Consider the following 19566-nt stretch of genomic DNA (forward strand, 5'->3'; position numbering starts at 1 on the left):
CCATTTTCTATGCAGTTTCAGTACACTTTAACTAGCTATGGAACAGCCTGTACTTCAGTGTCCTTTAACCCAACAAATAAAGCTCTGGCAAAACTAAACTTTCCACTGAGTGAAGAAAAGGATGGCAGTGGTACAGTTTTTGGAGATTGTTAATATGTAGGTATGTCTTTGATAATATAATTTGGACTTAACTTGTCCCTGGGGCATTCGTCTGAGAACAAAGGGCGTGGAAACCAGTTGCACCACAATACCACCTACCCTTCAGTGAGATTATTAAACTCCTCAAACTCTTCTGATTTCTAATACTTCACCAAAGGTATGGATGATTTTAGTGCTGCAGCCACCTCCTGTGTGGCCATTGAGGAAAACTTGCAACTAATGAAACGACAAAAAAATGTGTTCGTTGGTTCAACAACCTGTTTCTTATTAAACATGAAGAGCTGGGATCCTGTCAGTAATGAGGGAGGAGCCCAGAGGCAACTTGTGTTACAAGGTGATTATCACAGAGCCGTCACATGACTAGTTCAGACACGAAAAATGCAGATTGTAGTTTACAGTTTCTGCTCCACGAGCTGTATGTATCTAGAACCAGAAGATGATTAGCCTTCATTTATGTGGCAGTGAACTTGTTCTAATGAATACTGACAGTAGCACCTACCTGACATATAAATACATTGGGTTTCACAAATAATCCACTTTTGTAAATATCAACATATCTGAACAAATTTTGTTCAAACTGAGTCTTAGAGGCTCAAAGTTAGCGACAAATGAATGTTTCAGGAAGGATTAGAGTGTCTGTGCATCTGTCTGGGGTGTCCCTCTGTGCATACAAGCATGTGTGAACCTGTGTGTGTGTGTGTGTGTGTGTGTGTGCGTGTGTGCGTGTGTGTGTGTGTGTGTGTGTGTGTGTGTGTGTGTGTGCGCGTGTGCGCGTGTGTGCGTGTGTGCGTGTGTGTGCGTGTGTGTGTGTGTGCATGTACGCGTGTGTGCATAGTACAATGTATGTACATTATAGTTGCTTGATTACGTCTGTGTGTTACCAAATTGCCATGAAGTTTGCGGTGGATGCTCTTGGCTTTCTCCCTCGAGTATAATTCCCAATAATTTTGGCGACCTCATGACTTTTGCTCCAGTGCCACATCAGGGCAACATTTTCTAGTACATGGCCATGAGATGTTTTCAGTGTTGTGCCTTTAGATGTTTAGGTAAGATATGTCTTGTTTTGTGTTGAGGGTTCCCACTCTCTATGTGTTGTGTTCTGTATCTGTTCCTGTTCCTGTTTAGTTTCTACAGCGCCTGTGTTTCATTAGTTAATTAGCCTCTTGTGTATTTAGTCCGTGTTTTCCATTCTTCAGTGGTCACACTGTCTGTGTTTGCTTCTCATGTATTCACCAGTATGCTTGTGTTTTCCCATTCCTTAGCAGTTTGCTCTAGTTTTTATTTTGCTCCCTTTGGTTTAGCTTCAGCTCGCTTTCTTCTGTTTGGTAGCCTGCATTCAGCTTTACACTATTTAAGCTTGCTTTATGTTTCTACAACTTCCCTGCCATCCTGGTGTTGTGCATTTGGGTCCTCTGTTTAACTGTAATAGCTGATAATCCACCAAAGATGAAGCCTTTTCACTTTGAACACTCCAGGAGCTTTCCTCCTGCACCACTGCGCCATCTTGTGTGCAATTTAGCTTTGCACACAAGATACAGATACTTCAGCTAACAGGCATACAAGGAAACTCTCCATTATCAGTATAATTAAATTCTGTCAAAGACATAACAGTGGAGTGCAATCATTTTATGTGTACCTCAAGGGCTGATCTATTCAACCACCTTATTCGAAATGCTCGATTTGATCGATAGGATGGAAGTGCCAAGGCCCCGGACATCTGCATTTCCTTTGTCTGACCTGTAGAGCCCAAAATTAAAAATGTGTGAAAACAATGCACTGTTCTATTTCTTATTTTTGACCTGCAATTAGTTTTCCCCATTGAAAGAAAAGTGACAAACAAGACGAAAGTGTGGCAAAAACCTGGAAAAGCACCTTTTTTAGTCTTAGAAGTACATTGTGCATTTCACTCTGAAATTTCCCCCCGCTTAAACCCATTAAAACTTTTGCATGAACAAACCTTTTTTCTGTGCTAGGCCATATATATAAATAATAAATGGGCCAATTATCCTACTTAAAAAATAACCATGGGGCCAGAATGTGTTTGTAACCAGCTGCCAGTTGAGTAGGTCTGCTCCAGGGACTTCTTGGCTTTTTTGGAGAATTACACTGTGAAAAGTTGTAATGGGTATATAAAAACAAGGCCAACTACATGGGAGCAGCCACCCTCATGGTTGAGGCAAGAAGGTGGTCATCATAGGGTCGGTTGTAGTCAGGAACTTGCTTTTTGCTGATTTAGTTTCCCAAAAAGCACTTCTTATGAGCAGTGAGTCCTGTGATACTAATCAGAATCAAGAATGATATATTGTGTGAGTTAGTGAGACGTAGAAAACTGAAGACACACACCAATACAAGATGATGAATTCATCAGGAAACAACATTAGGTAAATGTTAGAAGAAGAATATGTTGCATTTGACCAGAAAGTTCAGGTTAGGGTAAATGTTAGGCACGATTGGTGTAGTTGAGGTTAGAGGGTTTAGAGTGACTGTTGAACCTGACTTGAACAACAGGACAAGTGTATGTGGTCCTCCTTCACGCCTTCCTCCTGCCTCCCCAGGCCTCTGCTGTACCAAACAGCTCCCAGAAAGCACAGCGAGAAGCTTGCGCCCGCCCTCCCCTGGCGAGGCCAGCCGCTAGCCTGTAATTCTCCACGCCTTAGACATCTGTAAGCATTTCTCTCCAACCACAGGGGCAAAATAGAAAGTTGGAAGCTAGAGGCTGTGATTTGGGTGAGTCTATATAAAGTTGCAAGCAAAGGAGAGGCTGCTAATATGATGGGAGTCCAGAGGGTGGGAGGTCCAGAGCACCCAAGTCTTCAAAGACCAGGACCAGGCAGCAGGAGGACAAATGGCGCCTGGGAGGGTTTTTTCACAAGGACATTTAGATTTAGTGTCTGTATTGCTCAATGACATCTCAGTGGGTGTATTTTGAAATGCCACATGCGAGTACAAACTTGACCTGATCCTTTCTTGATTTGCATGTCTGCTCTCCACCTGTCTTTATCCCTGCATACTGTATGTCTTAAACCAGCTGTGTCAGACAAAGCTCATTCAGCTAAAATCCTAAAACTGTACTTATTCACGGTCTGCACATGGCAACTTAACTATTGCATACCGGACAACCCAGAACTTGAAAATATCTGACCTTCCACTAGAAAAAGCCGGAATTCCTGCCTGTTAACTTGAGGCAAATCCATCTACCCTATTTTCATGTGGGAGCAGTGCTCTGATGTCACACAACAATGGCAGCACTCATGGGGACAGGGTAGGATGTATTTGTATTAGGCTAGTGAGCAGAACATTTAGATTTGTTACCAAGTGTGAAAGCACAGTAAAAGAAAATGTTTATGTATTCAAAGAGAGTGAACTGTCAAGGCTTCAGTTGTGTGTACATTTGAAAAAGAGTCCATTTTGTTTCGGTCAGCTAAGTTTTTTGTTAACTCTTTTAGCATAGTGCACCTGGAGAGATTAGAGGGCAGACTATGGAAATTTCGACTTGGATTTTACGATCTCCGACAGTGATTTGGAACACAACCGAAGTCCCTGAAAGCAAAGCAATAGTATAACATTACTGACATTTCAGAAGCCCCGTTTTAAAGCTATGTTAATCATCACATGTTATATCTGTGGATACTGATTCCAATTTCAGTCAAATTCAGTCTTTCAAATGCAGCGTCTCATCAAAGGAAACACCTGCCACTTGTCTGGTGCATTATTTTACACAGAGTTTTATGGAAACTGAACTTTGCATGACATACATCTGTGATGATGTTCCTAAAGGGAGGACCCAACAGTGCTGCAGAAGTCTAGCAGAACTCCTACAAATATCCATACACTGGCGACCAAGACCTTTCTAGGGTTTTAACCAACAAGCAAAGGACTAATATAAAAATGACATGTCTTTCCCGAAGCATGCGCCCTTTAATCTGTAATGATTCTCCAGACTGGGAGCAGATTGAGTGGAAATGAGCCGTCTCGTGCCCCTGCAGGCTTCCACATTGCTGCTTTCCCCTCTGTAGTGGTCTGCCTGGGCGGCCCTGCCTTACAACTGAGGGCACACACTTACACAGCCTCCTAAAATGGCATGTTCTGTATATAGGTGGTACAGCAGCAGGCTCACAGCTGGGATGAGTTGTTGAGCTTCCAACATGCCATGTCCGTTCCCTCAGAACCCTTCCTAGAATGAAACATCTGTGCATCTGCACGTGCAGCAACAAAACATCTTCTCATCCCTGTGTTCATTAGCTAAGAGGAGATCTGACAAAGACATGCAAATTGTTGGTAGATTTCTGATGAATTAAGTAAAAGTTGGACTGCTTAATCAGTCCAAATATCATTAAAATTGCTATAGAAGCCACAACATTTTTTGATAAAGGTCAAAACAGCGTCACGATGTAGCTCTGCAGAGATGTCCTGGCCTACAGATCTTGGTATCCAGTCGCAAGAAAACATGTTTGTTCAATACATACCCCGGCAAATGTCACATCATCAGGATTTTAATAGTTTCTTTTAAAGGAATAGGAAAATTGTGATATAAATTAATCATATCCCCTTTTTTTGCATATTTTGCATAATACCTATCAAAATCGTCACATTAAAAAAATTAAAAATCATTTGGAGAAAATAAAGGCTTGTTTGTCCTTCAGAGTTAGGTATCTAGTTTATTTAGCTCACTCACAAATTGTCAGCAACAATATGATGTAAAATTAAAAAAAAAAAAAAAACACAGCAAAATACTTAATAAGGCAAAAAAATAGATGCATGGCTGAATGTTAAAAAAAAGCTGTAAAGCTGCAAGAGGAAAAATATGTGACTAACAATGGGAGGTGAACGTTGATTGTCCTTTGACAAGTGACTTCTCATCATCGTGATGTACAGACTTTGGCTCCACAGTCCTCTGTTCTCTCTGCTCTTTCTCCTCTTGATATACTGACTAGAGATATTTCAGCTGTCATTATAATTTCCATCCCACATAAATACAATAAATAACTAATGACCCAGAGTAGCTGCTTGCTCTATCTCTCAACCTGGATTTAGTTCCTAGTCTGTCTTGTTCCCTTCTTTTCTACTTTAGGCTGTTCAGTCTTTGATCAACTTCACATCTCTACTGACCCTGTCTGGGAGACTGGCAGGAAGTCCCACTAATACTGACATTAGAATTATGGATGCACTGATAGCATGTACTCATGTTTGCTTTTACTGAACAACATAAGCTTTGATCATTAGTTACAGGTCACTGGTCCAAAAGTTACACGCGTTTATCTATCGTTTATCTTTGTGTGTATATCATTTGAATTCCTTGTTTTAGACTTTTAATGGCGTAATATCTGATACCAGTGCATCCCAAAGACGACACTCGTATAACACACAAACAAAGGTTTACTTTTCTTTCTTGTCAATTAGGATTGTTTTGGTGCTGAGCAGATTTTAGGACCTGATTTCCATTCAAAATTAGACTTTTATCTTTATCCCTCACCTTCGACTGGCAAAATTTCTTTGGAACCATTATGTCAGTCCTTATCTGCTGCAACCTGCTTTTTTTTTTAAATTTCTCTCCCTTCTACTCCATCTACCAGCTGAACAGTTTCATGAAGTTTTGGAAGCCATCCTCTCCGAAGAAGTCGAAGGAGCCCTGGGATGAGCCGAGGTGGATGAGAAGGAGGACGAGCAGGACGATGGCCAGAAGTGGAATGAGGAGGTTCCAGCCGGCTGCCAGGATGTTGTACCACTTGGCCTTGTCTGAACACTCCTGGGCCATCTGCAGGTTTCCCTGAGTCTTCTGGTCCCTGGCCTACAGAGACACATACAAACACACTCTCATTTTAGCACATGCAGCCGTTGAAGAAAGCAACAGTGTGGTTTCAAGACTGCTTCAATACATAAAAAATTTTGTCTTTAGCTGATTTGTGCACACGAAGAAATGAAATGCTTGGCTAATGTCTACACTGACGTATACTGTAAATTGTGAGAGGAGAAGGGCAGCAGAGGCGTAATATAATGTTCATGCGTGTTTTTGTTCACAACCCGTTCGTGGCTGCCTGTCTAATTATTCCCAGTTTTTCCACACAGAGCACAGATTCAAGTTTCTGCAAGGGTGGAGTGATATGAAATCCTTGAACTGCTTTTTGGAACAGACAAGCCTGAGTCTTTCCCCAGCACTCTCTAATTTCCCATGAGTACTTGCCCATTAGGAGGATGCCAATTACGCCATTTTTAACTCCTCAGACGAGCAGCCAGTCACTGTCTCTAATTTGAGTACTGAGCCAATTCTGGGCCTGTGATTCAGAGCTGCGCCCTATGCATACATATGAAAGATTTTAAAAGAAGATCTAAATAAAGAGTGTGCACACCCTTTTGTGGTCAGTTTTTCAGAAACCCTTTTGTTCAGGTGGACACACAGTTGGTTCCGGTGTTGCTTTGCACATCTTATTTATCTTTGAGTCGTCTTTTTAACAAGAAAAGCTTTTGTTTTGATTTACGTTCCTGTTTCTCCACAGCTCCATTCCTGTGGTAAAGGGCACACTGACTTTCTTAAGCATGTGCCACCTGACCACGGGCAATAATATGTCCAAACACCGTTTGATTATATAGATTTCATCATTTTTGGTTAAGTTAAGATTTTCCTCATCCTTGCATCGCTCTACCTGTTGTGCAAGTCTGGCAGTCTAAATCCAGCAATGCCAAATTCTCATTTACCTTGGCAGAGAAGTAATGACTAAGTCATTCTTGTCCTTTTATAAAAGTAGATTTCCTCAATTCCCAGTGCGGCATATGCCACAACATGACCACTGTTTTAACCATTGTCCATTGTCTTTGCCAGCTCGGCCCACATTTAGCCTATTTCTGCATTATTTGGATCAGCAGAGAGGTATTCTTGCTACAGATTAAGTTGCACCAGACTGTTGCTTTCACAACTATCCCCTTCTCACAAAGTACACTCCAGTGTTTCTTCCTTTGGTGTGTTCAAAAACAATAATCTCTTTAAACATCTGTTAATATAACCGATTAAGAAAGGCTTTTAAAAAAAGTTCATATACCAGTGTCCAAAAAAAAACATTTTTCAATAGCAGAGAACAATGGCTGTGCCCTTGTGTTGCTTGACTGAACAGAACGGTCCAGTCATTGCCTGGTTATCTTGGCTGAGGCATAAAACTGTCTTTGAATAAACAAATGTTCTTACTTTTGACACCTCAGTTTATTTCTTGGGTGTTTCATGAAAATGGTCAAAACTAAAAAAACACGAGAGAGCATGTGATCTCACCTTGATGGAGTAGATGAGAGCCATGAATCCCAGGCAGCAGAAGTTAACATACAAGGTGTTGCACAGCGACCAGACGAGATAGTCCTTGGGAGGATTCTTGCCAGTGTTGCCCATGTTCACCACCGTGGATCCAGCCGGCTTACGGGCAGACTTACAGTTGGTGAGCGGTGTGCAGTCCGAGGGGAAGTTGTATGAATGGTTGTCCATGGTTAAAGTTTAGACAGGAGAACTAGCTAGCCTTCCAGATGCCCGTTTACAATCCTTCTTTTAAAGTAGTGCCGCCCCCCCCGACCCTGTGCAAGAGGCTTATAAAGGCCAATGAAGAGGGAGGTGACAGGGAGAGGACGCATGGGCAAGGTCCTTTCATATACAGCAGGTCTGTCATTATGTGGTCCGGCCCAAGAGACTGAAATAGAGATAGAGAGACAGAAAGCTGTATGAGAGAGGAGATGAGAAAGAGATGGCAAACAGATGCATGGGACGGTGCAGTCTCTTCCACCAAAGCACCCACCGCCTCAGCTTTCAGAGGTCGTAGTGGTCTGGGGTAGGTGGTTGAGTTGGTAGCAGTGGACAGTCGAGACGGGGTTGTGCTGTTCAAAAACCTTGAAGGTATTGAGGAGGAGTTCATAAAAGAGCTGTCTGCCAGAGGCCTTGAGAGACGAGTTTGTGATGTGGCTACTCAGGGAGGGGGTGCAAAAAGGTCATAGGTTTTGATGTCCACAGCTACAAGACCTAAAATAAAAGTTCTCGCTAAGATCACCAAGTCTGGACATAGTTTTAGTTGAAACTGAAGTTTATTTCTTGAAATTATTGTTATGAAGTAAATGTTGACTGCACAATGTTGTGGATTCAGAATAATGACAAAATCAGTGTTTAGATTGGTTCCTATAAATCTTGGTTTCATGATGCTATTTTGTTTGACACCAGGGACAAAATCGCCCCAGAAAAAATCCAGGCTGACTGGTGATCCAGTCAGTAGGGTTAGTAGCAGACACACTGGGCTCTGGGAAACGATAATAACCGGCATTTTTTCCACTAACTGTGGCGTTCCATCTCCCCTTTTCCATCGCATTGGCCGGACAACACCACTGTTGTTGGAATCATCTGCCCCCTCAAAGAAGCTGGCAGTTTGGGCACAGGCAAATATCTCAATGCGAGCAAATGTTAATACTGCTAATGCTAGCTAATATTAAAGTTGCTAAGGCTAGCTAGCTGACCTTAGGGTTGCACAGTAGAACTCAGACAACAACCAATACTGTTGATTGCTGAGGAAACACAGATAGCACATGATACCAGCATTGGAAGATGAAAAATGTTTAATCTAGAAGGTAAAGTTGAAGACAATAAGACATCTCAAGGCTTTCTCTCCACAGGGCAGGATTTGCTCAGCATTATATTTTCACATGCTTTAGATTCATTCAGTTACTCACACTGGAGTTTCCAAGTGCAACCGCAGTCTGCTGTTGGTGGCCACTGAGTATCCCCACGGCAGTAAATAGGGTTTAGTGTCTTGTGAAAGGGGACAAAAAGAATTACTCATGTTCTAACAGATTTTCATGCCAGCACAGTGGGGACTGACTGACGTTCACGTTAACATAAAAAAAAAATATATATATATATATATATATATATATATATATATATATATATATATATATATATATATATAAAGAAATAAAAACACTTTATCAACAAGCTGCTGAATTGACTGAAGTCTAAAATGAGCATTGGTACATTACAGTTGGAAATGCTCATGTTTAAATACAGAACAACAATGCCCTCTGCTGGCCACTTACAGAAGTGTGACTATGGAGACAAACACAGTTGGACATGACACAGAGCAGTTGGTGAGCCACAATGAATGATACATTCTCCTCATGGCCGCATTGTTGGAAAACTTTAAGTAGAGAATCCAGTGCAAAAGGTAGGAGGCCCAATCTGACATGTCGCCTCTGTGATGGTCCATCATCTGATGGCATTTTGTGCCCGCCTCATTTAATGTAATGTTTAGGTCATCTATCTCAGCAACCAAGAAGTGCCGCCAAAAAAATTCTTTCTCTGATTTTTCAGGTTTGTGGAGTTCTACATCTTCACACTCTCTTTTTCCTCCCTCTTGCCCAGATCTTATTGTACGGCTCCCTCCTATCAATCACTGTCATATGTGTACTCACAATGGCATTGCATTTCTGTCTCTACACAAATAGTTATATTAAATATTAAAATGCACAGTCTAGATAGCAATTGTAACCAAGATTAACACGGTTCTAAACCAAAGAAAGGGGTTCAAAAGATAATTAACATCAAGAATAATGCCAAGTTTATTGTAGCCTCAGTTTATCAGTCTTTGCTCATGTACAGTACACATTCTCTATATGAAATTACATTTGGGTATTATTTAGACTAAATCTTGGTTGATGGTAATTACCTATATTTCCGTATCATTCTGCACACCAGCCCTACTATTTACTAAATCAAGCAGTTCTGAATCAAACAGATTCAAAAGGAGATTCCTGTCCCTTTTGGTTAAGCAGTCAAACCAACTCAGGTGTCAGTAAAAATGAATAGAGGAATTAAAGTATTTTGTTGCTGTACACTTTATTTAGCTGCTTAATGCTTGAAGATGTACTTCCTGTAGAGTATTTCATTTATGGCTTACTTAAGTTCTTTTTCATACAGAAATCTGTGCAACAATAATAACAAAGTCATGCTGCTAATGCAATTATACTTGAATAATAATGATAACTGTTAAACTCCCTGTCTTTCTTCCCAACTACATTTACACATTACTGTCATCTAAGATGAGACAAACATGGGACATGTGTCCAACTTTTTAACGAAGAAAGACTGGAAGGGGATCTATGACCCTTCTAATTTTGACAAACGATGTAAGCATTCAGGGAGCATTCTTGTGTCAGTCGCCAAACACCATGTTCTGACAGCATGGTGCAGCCTGTATCCCCAATGGATCTGTCTGGTTGCCCTGCTCCCCATTTGGTGAAGGTCAGGGGCCGGTTTTTCATATCAGTCTCAAATTTCCCCTCTGTTTTGTTAATGTTGACACTGATCCAGGCCATCTTGTGAACATCCCCAAACACCTGAGTCAGTATGTTGTTCTCCTCCTCGTTCTGGGGCAGAGCCAGCTCTAAGCTTTGTTGGGAGCAGAAGTCGACAGCCCTGGAGAAAGAACCCCTCTCCTTGTAGGACACAAAGTACTTCTGACCAACTCTTCGGACAAAGTCGTACTTAATAGCTGAAAATAGAAAACAACACGCAGCCAATTAGTAAAAAAAGAAAAAGAGCAAGTGAACAAATGTGTTTTCCATAAACCATAAACTGTATTATTGTCTCGTCATTGACAAATAATATACATTTTCCTGCATATAAGGTAAGATACCAGTCTAAGTCTGCATATTAATGCTACGTCTCATGCAGATCCAATGATCAAGAAAAACTGTTAAAGATAGAATTTTTACTATTCTTTTGGCCATTCCAAACAGAATGATTGCTATCCATCGGAGAGTTGTCGTAAATCACCACCCACTTGCATTCAGTTCGTCTGACACTCCCTCTTCAATAGGATACTTACCGAATTGTAACTTAACAATGCTCCTCTGAGTGGTTTGAACATCCTGTCGAGCAGGAGCGAAGGGATCTGGATTAAAGAGGGCAAATTCAGTTACCAAGGCTGCAATAATTTGGAGCCCACAAATGGGCTATCACTACAATTTAAAGGATTTCCCTTTCCTTCATGATAACATACTTTGAGTATTTAATGCAGAAGACATTGCACTGGTTTGCGTTACACTCTGCCACCATGAACATTTACTTTTGCTCAGGATGTTTCGCAAAGAAGATATTAATTTACCTCTTTTATCATTCGAGGTGTTCAGTGCTGAAGTGATAAAATCATTAGCTGATTTCTTCACTTACTTAGGGGTACACATTGATCCGATCAAGCCACTTATTCCATATTATATTTTGGATTTTTTTCACACCAAATATGTCGGACCAACTCGGGCAGACTTTTATAAACACATGCAAATGTCATCCAATATTTTTCAAATTGAGTCGTGGGTTTCAATCTATTACTCATCATCATAAATCTTGAGAGAAGAGCTAGATCAAGTGGATATGCAGTATATATGATTTTGTCAAACGGTGTGGTTCAAGGTGCTTTTTAACAACCTTAAATAAAGGGGAAACATAAAAGGCATTACAAAGGTTGTATTTTGGCAGAGCTGGAAGCAATGTGCACGTGTTCATCTTTGTGTACACAACTTATGGTGTCTATGTCAGCCCTGTTCATAGACAACTAGTGTAAAATGTCCTTGCACAGGAGGAACGACTTTCTACAAAAAAAAGGAATGTGGCATTTACTTGTCTGATTAAAATAATGCTGTGAAGTCTATATTGTATGTTCTATACACTGTGTACCTCTGCCACACATAATGACTGCTCCAGGTGGTCCAGGTGGTCCCGCAGTTCCAGGTCCTCCACGATTTCCTTTCATTCCAGACTCACCTGAAAAGCAGGTAAAAAGGAAGACTGAAAATACCACAATAGAAAAATATGAACAAGAAGGATGGATGGATGATAATCACAGAGACTACTTCATAAATCAAATTCATTAATCTAAGACATTTAAGTTTGATGTAAAGATGGCAGTCAAATTTGTTTTGCCTGATGGTAGACAACACATCAAAATACATTTTACCCAGCTTCTAAAACGCATTAAAGGGCTCACTGAGGTACATGGTAATGTATGCATGTATGAGCCTATATGTGGCCCTTCATTAAAAGTTGAGCTATAACACAAATAAAAATGGTTCATCTTTGCGCAGAATGATTTTGCTTGACATGGAATCCTTCATCAGCCCATCTTCATGAAAAAACCCCCACCATATACTGTTGCTCAACTGGGGAAACAGCTTATTGGGACTCATCATGATGTTTGCTGTGGCTGTGGTAATTATTTATGGGCAGTAAAGTAGAAAGTCAGGTAAAGTTATATAAAGAGAAACAAAGTTGGCATAAGGAGGTTGACAGGGTGGATGGTTGTGATACACAAGCACATGACCTTCATCCAGGAGACTGCTCTTCATGTCCAGTTTGAAACCAAAGTCAACAGTATGTTATTTTGACATACTTGACATACTACTACATACTAGTGTAGGGAACTTAAGTGATGTTAAGTTATGTACATAATAACTTACATTCCTTTGTAAGTAAAGTTGCAAAAATAATGTTATAATGTATGAGTATAATCCATACCACAATGTTTTCCCAAACCTAACCAGGTAGCTTTAGTGCCTAAACCCAAACTGCAAGGATGTGACAAAGGTCTGGTGTGCCTGTCGCTGGTACGCTTCAAACTTTATGTGGTTTTGGGAGTAACTGACAATCAACCTATTGAGAATGAGGATGTATTGCTTTCTTTCTTTTTCAGGTATGTTGTATGCAAAGTAGTACGTCTGATGTTAAGATGGTCTTCAGTCAGCTCAGCAGACACAAGTCTTAGGGTGACATGTGAAGGGTGGCAGGCAAAAAACCCTTCACTGCTGCTACACCACTGCACTTTTCTTTGTGGAAAAATGTGGCGGCTCATCGCCCTGAGGACTCACCAGTGGAGGAAATAATTTCCCAACTGAAAACCACTTTTGCTGTCTCAGTTCCCTCTCATGACCAGGGATGAGCAAGTACACTGTTATCTAAATCTGTATTTGTCCAGCCAGCAAAGTGATATGTATCTGTAGCCATACTTGAGGAGGTGTAAAAAAGTGAAACCAACCGTGTAAACCTGGCGGACCTATAAGACCCGCTGCTCCAGGAAAACCTCTTGGCCCCATTGGCCCAGCTGGACCAGGATCCCCTTTGTCTCCCTTTGGACCAGGAGGACCTTGAAGCTGACTGCAGCCAATTGAAGCCATCAGACAGATGAAGCAGAATCGGAGACAGAACCTCATCTTCTCAATGCAGAATTGAAATCTACATGAAATAAATTTGATGATGTTTCCATTTACAAGCTCAATCTGAAATGGTTTTATCATATTGTACAACTTGATTAATACAAAGTGTGGGAAACAAAAGTTGTTAATGTCACAGGTTAGACAGTAGTAATAGTTGCCAGTCATTGCAAATTATATGTTTCCAGAAGTTTCCAACACTTTTCTATGCAGATACAGACTAATGTTGCTTAGAATGTGTCAGTGACATTGATCTAGTAGAACCAGTTCTGATCAACAGAAAGAAACTCACCACATAGAGGAGAAGGGATCTGGATGTGCTGCTTCTTTGCTGCTTTCAAGCAGAAGTGGCAAAGAAAAATAGTTCAAAGTCTGATTATGTGAGAAAACCAGAGGAAATGAAAAGCAGGTGGAACATCTTTTAAAGGACACATGACACAGAAAATAGAACCAGCGCTTCCATCTGGCTGTAGTGGCAACAGATTACTTCTGCATGCCTTTCTCGTCAAACAGATGAAATCAGTTTCTTTATTGTTTTTAGACCTTTTTTGCTGGACCATGCCAGTTTAGCATCTGTGATAATTCCTTTTTTATAGCAGCCACAGTTGATGTATCAGTGAATTTATAGAGCAGACTTTTCCAAACATGTTTCTTTTTTCATTTATCCAGGCCAAGTGTGTAGAGTATCCTTTTATTCACGACTTGTACCACTAATACCGTTAGTGATCTTCCAGAATTGCAGCTGATTATCACTACAACCCGACTCACTCACTGGGACTATATACACGATGTACAACATTAAAAACCTCCATCCTCAAGATGTGCTTATGAATTTACAGTCCTGGATAGAGAGGATAGTTGATTTCAGGCCGCTGTGGATTTTCACAGTTCAGTTTCAGGATGTTTTGCTCTTCCTGTGAGATCTTAATATGGAATGAATGAAATGCAACCATTTCAATGCTGTACACTTTATTGTGACATATGATTTCAGAAGATCTCTGCTTCAGTAATAATGTCATGCTGATGATGCAATCCTTAATAGGGACTTACTACCACCACAGTGGTGGTTTTGGGAAAACATCTATTGACTGGTTCCTTGTAATCCCCGGTGAAACAAGGACACTTTTAATGTCAATATTTTCAATTTGCTTAATGTTAGCACAATGAGAAAATGCATGGGGATTACATTTCTTAAACAAGAGTGAAAACATTATTTTTTATCTGATGTCACTTTCTGAAGAAAAAAAAGATGACGAAGAAGAAAATACCTGAAAAGGCCATGGATACCAGACCTTTTAATAAGTGACACATGATGTCAGTTATAAAAGTGTCTGTAAATAGTGTGTGTAAATAGCAAAAAGCCATTGGTTTAACTGATGAAAACAGCTACTATATGTCTTTAACGGCTTTTTTGCAAATACAAGTATTTCATCAGATGAAGTAGACAAAACTTTACTTTGAAACACAACTTGCAAGGGATATGATAACTTTCTATAACTGACAAATGATGTAAGCATTCAGGGAGCATTCTTGTGTCAGTCGCCAAACACCATGTTCTGACAGCATGGTGCAGCCTGTATCCCCAATGGATCTGTCTGGCTGCCCTGCTCCCCATTTGGTGAAGGTCAGAGGTTGGTCTTTCATATCGGTTTCAAAATTCCCTTCTGCTTTGTTAATGTTGACGTTGATCCAGGCCATCTTGTGAACATCCCCAAAGAACTGTGTCAGTATGTTGTTCTCCTCCTCATTCTGGGGCAGAGCCAGCTCCAAGCCTTGTTGGGAGCAGAAGTCGACAGCCCTGGAGAAAGAACCCCTCTCCTTGTAGGACACAAAATACTTCTGACCAACACTTTGGACAAAGTCGTAGTTAATAGCTGAAAAAAGATAACAATTCAAAATTTGATTTTGTATGACAAAATGATCTTTACTCAAGGTCCACTCATTTGTCGTTTTTTTGGGGGGGGCGGGGGATCAAAGCACTACCCGATGACAAGGGGTCCCATATTGCAGGGGTCAGATCTTGTTTCTGATATTGGATATCCACTCACTTACAGTCTACACCCCTTGGTGATATCGCACCTTCACATACACATGTACCTTTCACACCTAGGTGAGACACTACTCTTTAGAGAATCAGCAGGTCTATTACACGCTTTGGCATCAGACCGGGCTGAAGTACGTGTGTTCTTGGATTCCCATCTGTATCATAATACTACAGCGAATAAAAATAACGACAACTTTCTGTCCTCATCTAAATGAGATGAATGGAGTCCTGTATGGCAGCATTTCACTGAAACTATTGTGCTCATTGCTTCTTTCTCAAACATGCAATTTATACACATAGAACACACAACATGCATAACAAGTAACCTAACAAAGCATTATCTCTTGAGGAGTTGTAATTAATATTCATACGCATGCACTCACTTGGATAGATACTTACCAAACTCTAACTTTTCAGTGCTTTCCTTTAAAGTTTGAAGCTCCTGGCCAATCGCGTTATTGAGACCTGGATCAAACCGTTTACATTACTAAAGTTTCACATTAGAGTTACAAGTGTGTCTGATAATATCATCAGTGTAGAATGAGGAGACACAAATTGTAACCTCAAACTTTAGTAAGTTTTATCAAACTATGGGTTCATAGTTAAGGATAAGTTTACCCAAAAGATAAAATTAAGCCATTAACTTCTCACTTACATGCCAATGGAAAGTCAGTTAAAGATTTGTATTCCACAAAACATTTCTGGAGCTCAATGCAGAATTCTCCTAAACAACTGAAATAGATGGGGACTTTATTTCGAAAGCCAAAAAGCAACCACCAAAACAAGCATTTACAAGCACCCACTTGAGAGAGTACTGTATACTCTAACCCTTTCACAGTTGGTTTTTGTTTTGTTGTTTTTTGTTTTTTTCATATTTAAAAAGTCCCCGTCGACTTCACTTGTTAAAGAGAATGCAACAATAATGTTTTGCTATGAAGCTTCAGAAATGTTGTGTCGATGGCAAAACTTCACCTGACATTCCAACGGCGTGCATGTGAGAAGATAATGACTACATTATCATTTTTGGGTTTGGGCTAAGATGTGGAGTTTTCCTGAGCAAGAAAATAAAGGTTTTTGTACATCTGCCAGCAACTTCTTAACTGGTGATAACAATTCTGTAAAGAATCCATATATTTTCTAATGAAAAAAATAATAACCTCGACTACACAGATCATGCGCAGTTGGTCCAGGCTCTCCTGGTGGTCCAGGCGGTCCAGAAAGTCCTTCATCTCCAAGTGGTCCATGAGCTCCACGTCTCCCTGTATAGCAGATAAAGAGACATCAAGCATCACTTAAAGTGCTTTGGCTCAATGAGCAGCTCATTGAAGATGAAACGCTCGGTGGAAAATAACATTTTGGATAAATAAAAACAGACACAGTGATACCACAGGCTATGTCAAAGAGTTTATCCATTTAAAGCATGAAATTATTTACATATTTAAAACTGGTCCAAGAAGTAAGACCAAAATACTTTAGGCCAGTCCTCAACGAGAAAATAAATTCCTGACTAGGTTTACATGCCAATCCACACATCACACAACAATCCTATAGGTGGCGCTGAGGTAAGACAGACCAAAATAGATTAAGCCAGTTCTCTGTGAAACTGCTCACATTTGGTAGTACCATCCGTCCTCAGTGATCTGATCACAAGTAGGCAGTTCTAAGCCTCTTGTGATCATATCTCACTCCTCTGCTCTACATGTATATACCTACAGCACTGGAACAAACTGCTACACAAAGATCTTCATGTAGAACATTTGCCGAATCAAACAGCAGGCCGAAATAGTTAAACATTTGTTGTAAACTGCATCTCAAAAAGTTAATAAACTTTCTCCCAACACAACAAGTCTAAAAATTCAGCACTCTTTTAAGGGAGTCTGGGGACTTCATCCTCAATATGTGTAATTTATTAATTACTGTTACGTGCCCAGCAGGGGCAGAGGGCTGGTTTTCTTTTTCCTCTCTTCTCTTTCTCTCCCTCCCCTAGTTTTCCTTCAGGTGCTAACAAGGTGATGGGCTGCACCTAAGAGGCCATGAAGCCACAGCGCCCTTTGGTGTTATTTTTTTGGTGTGGCCAATCACCTGACTGGAGGCCCAATAAAAGGGGCCTGATGGAGGAACTCATGCTGTCGCTCTCTTTTTGCATTTGGTTCTCATGTTATACAAATTCTCTGGCAATTCTTTGGATTTTTAAAGGTATGTGATGGGAGAAGGTAGTTAGGTAAGTTAGGGTGCCCTATATGTGTCATCACGTGGTAAACTCTATCTAAAAACACTAGTTTAGCGGAGGATGGATTCCATTTGTGTATCATTTTGATAGTTGTTTTGAACACTTTTTTTTTTAGAGAAGACATGTTTTTGTTTTGGACCAAGAATTGATGTTGGCTTTGTTTCATTTTATTGGTTACATCGCTTTTGCACTCCATCTCCCTCCTTCCCTCCCCCACATTTTGTAAACCAAGTTATGAGTAAAGTTCATCCTCAAGCTTTTTTTTAATTATTATTATTTTTATTTTTTTTTAACTGTGAACTTTGTCTTGTTCGACTCCTTGGTTTTTCGTGCTGCTGTTCCTGTTCACCCTGGACACACGCAAAGGCATTGTATTTATACATTAGACATGTTCCTGACAACATGTAATTTATTTAATTCAATTTGGTGTGACAAGTGAAATCAGTTGAAACAGTGAGTTCCAACAGTTGTTTGGAGGCACAATGGACTTTGGACACTAAAGCAGATAGGGTGGATGGAAAAGGGAGGTGCCAGAATTCAGACAAAAGATAAAGGGAGTCAGGTCAGTATTGAGAAGTGTTGGTGAAAAGATAATGAAAACCAATGTTACCCACCTGGAACACCTGCGGGTCCAAGTGGGCCCACATACCCCATTATTCCAGGTCTCCCAGGTGGCCCAGGATCCCCTCTGTCACCTTTTGGACCAGGAGGGCCTGGATGCTGACAGTAGCCAAGAGGTGCCATCAGGCAGAGGATGTAGAATAGGAGACGCACCCTCATCATCTAAATGTAGAACTAAACTTTAGGTTAAATCAGTGACAGAATGTAACCAGGTATATTCACTCATGTGCTTTATTTATGTGCAAGTTTGAGGTACTTGTACATAATCTGAATATTTTCATTTTACGCTACTTTATACTCTACTTTTACTTCACTACATTTTGGAGTCAAATATTAGACACTTGGTGTTCTGCTAAGTACTACTAATGGATGACTTTTACATTTTACACATCTTTTCTCAGAGTGTATTTTTTTGTACTCTTTACAAGACTGCATGAAATATAATTAATTAGTTTTCTATATACAGGCTGCATCAGAAATATTGTTTTAGCATCATTCTCATTAATTAGGTCATAGTATATCAATAGTTTCCAGCTTGTACAATAGGCACAAATAAAACAAACCAATAAATTCAACCAAACTCTCTATCCAATTGCATAAAGTTCTTCATTTAGTAAGGTATTAATGTTAATCAAGCCTGAAACAGCATCAGAAAACAGAAACAAACTCACTATTGCAGAGTAACTGCTGGATGTGCTGCTTCTTTGCTGCTTCCAAACAGAAATAGCTGAGGAAACAGTTCAAAGTCAAAAACATGAGAGACCAAGTACAGTGGTAATGAAAAGCAGGTGAAAACTCTGAATATGGGACATGAAACAGAAGAGACAAAAAGTTCCAAAGCCTTCCACTTTTTAACCAGTGAATGTCAAAGCAGTGCCACAATCTCCTGTTAATACTCACTGACCATATTAACTGGAGAGCAGACGGCTTTATTGCTCCTGGGGATCAACAACATTTCCTCAACAATAAATAATTCTGCATTTTCTCACTCATACACAGGCTTTCTCAGGCTGAAGTGCAGGGGGCTGCATTAACAAAGGGAATAGTAAAAAGCTAAATAGTAAATGACTGTGAAAGATATGATAACAATAGCAGTGTTTTCTTGATTGTTTTCATGCCCCAGATTAATTAATAGTTATCTTGTTGCCAAGGGCAGTATTTATGGGCAAAGATTGGTCAGTAAACTTAATTATTAATCTTCTTAGCTTACTTACGGTTTAAAGACTAAAACATCTGGAAACAAGCTCTGTTAAAAGAAAGGTACAAAAAGTAAGGACACATGTCACATGTA

General features: G+C 40.2%; 3 protein-coding genes across 3 annotated transcripts; all 3 read right to left on the reverse strand.

Moving 5' to 3' along the window:
* Positions 1-4811: 4811 nt before the first annotated feature.
* Positions 4812-8990, reverse strand: LOC119024599 (interferon-induced transmembrane protein 5-like). The gene is made up of 3 exons (XM_037107534.1): positions 8848-8990; positions 7418-7823; positions 4812-5947 (listed from the first exon to the last, which is right to left on the reverse strand). Exons 2-3 carry the CDS (start codon positions 7622-7624, stop codon positions 5726-5728), a joined length of 429 nt encoding a protein of 142 aa, XP_036963429.1. The 5' UTR covers positions 7625-7823; positions 8848-8990; the 3' UTR covers positions 4812-5725.
* Positions 8991-10048: 1058 nt separating this feature from the next.
* On the reverse strand, positions 10049-13268 carry LOC119024741 (mannose-binding protein C-like). Its single transcript, XM_037107810.1, has 4 exons — positions 13206-13268; positions 11852-11938; positions 11004-11069; positions 10049-10667 (listed from the first exon to the last, which is right to left on the reverse strand). Exons 1-4 carry the CDS (start codon positions 13261-13263, stop codon positions 10285-10287), a joined length of 594 nt encoding a protein of 197 aa, XP_036963705.1. The 5' UTR covers positions 13264-13268; the 3' UTR covers positions 10049-10284.
* Positions 13269-14348: 1080 nt separating this feature from the next.
* On the reverse strand, positions 14349-19513 carry LOC119024700 (pulmonary surfactant-associated protein D-like). The gene is made up of 6 exons (XM_037107706.1): positions 19490-19513; positions 18947-19002; positions 18269-18437; positions 16582-16683; positions 15824-15889; positions 14349-15254 (listed from the first exon to the last, which is right to left on the reverse strand). Exons 3-6 carry the CDS (start codon positions 18435-18437, stop codon positions 14872-14874), a joined length of 720 nt encoding a protein of 239 aa, XP_036963601.1. The 5' UTR covers positions 18947-19002; positions 19490-19513; the 3' UTR covers positions 14349-14871.
* Positions 19514-19566: the final 53 nt, after the last annotated feature.

This window comes from Acanthopagrus latus, chromosome 8, assembly GCF_904848185.1.
Source record: "Acanthopagrus latus isolate v.2019 chromosome 8, fAcaLat1.1, whole genome shotgun sequence".
Taxonomy (NCBI): Eukaryota; Metazoa; Chordata; class Actinopteri; order Spariformes; family Sparidae; genus Acanthopagrus; species Acanthopagrus latus.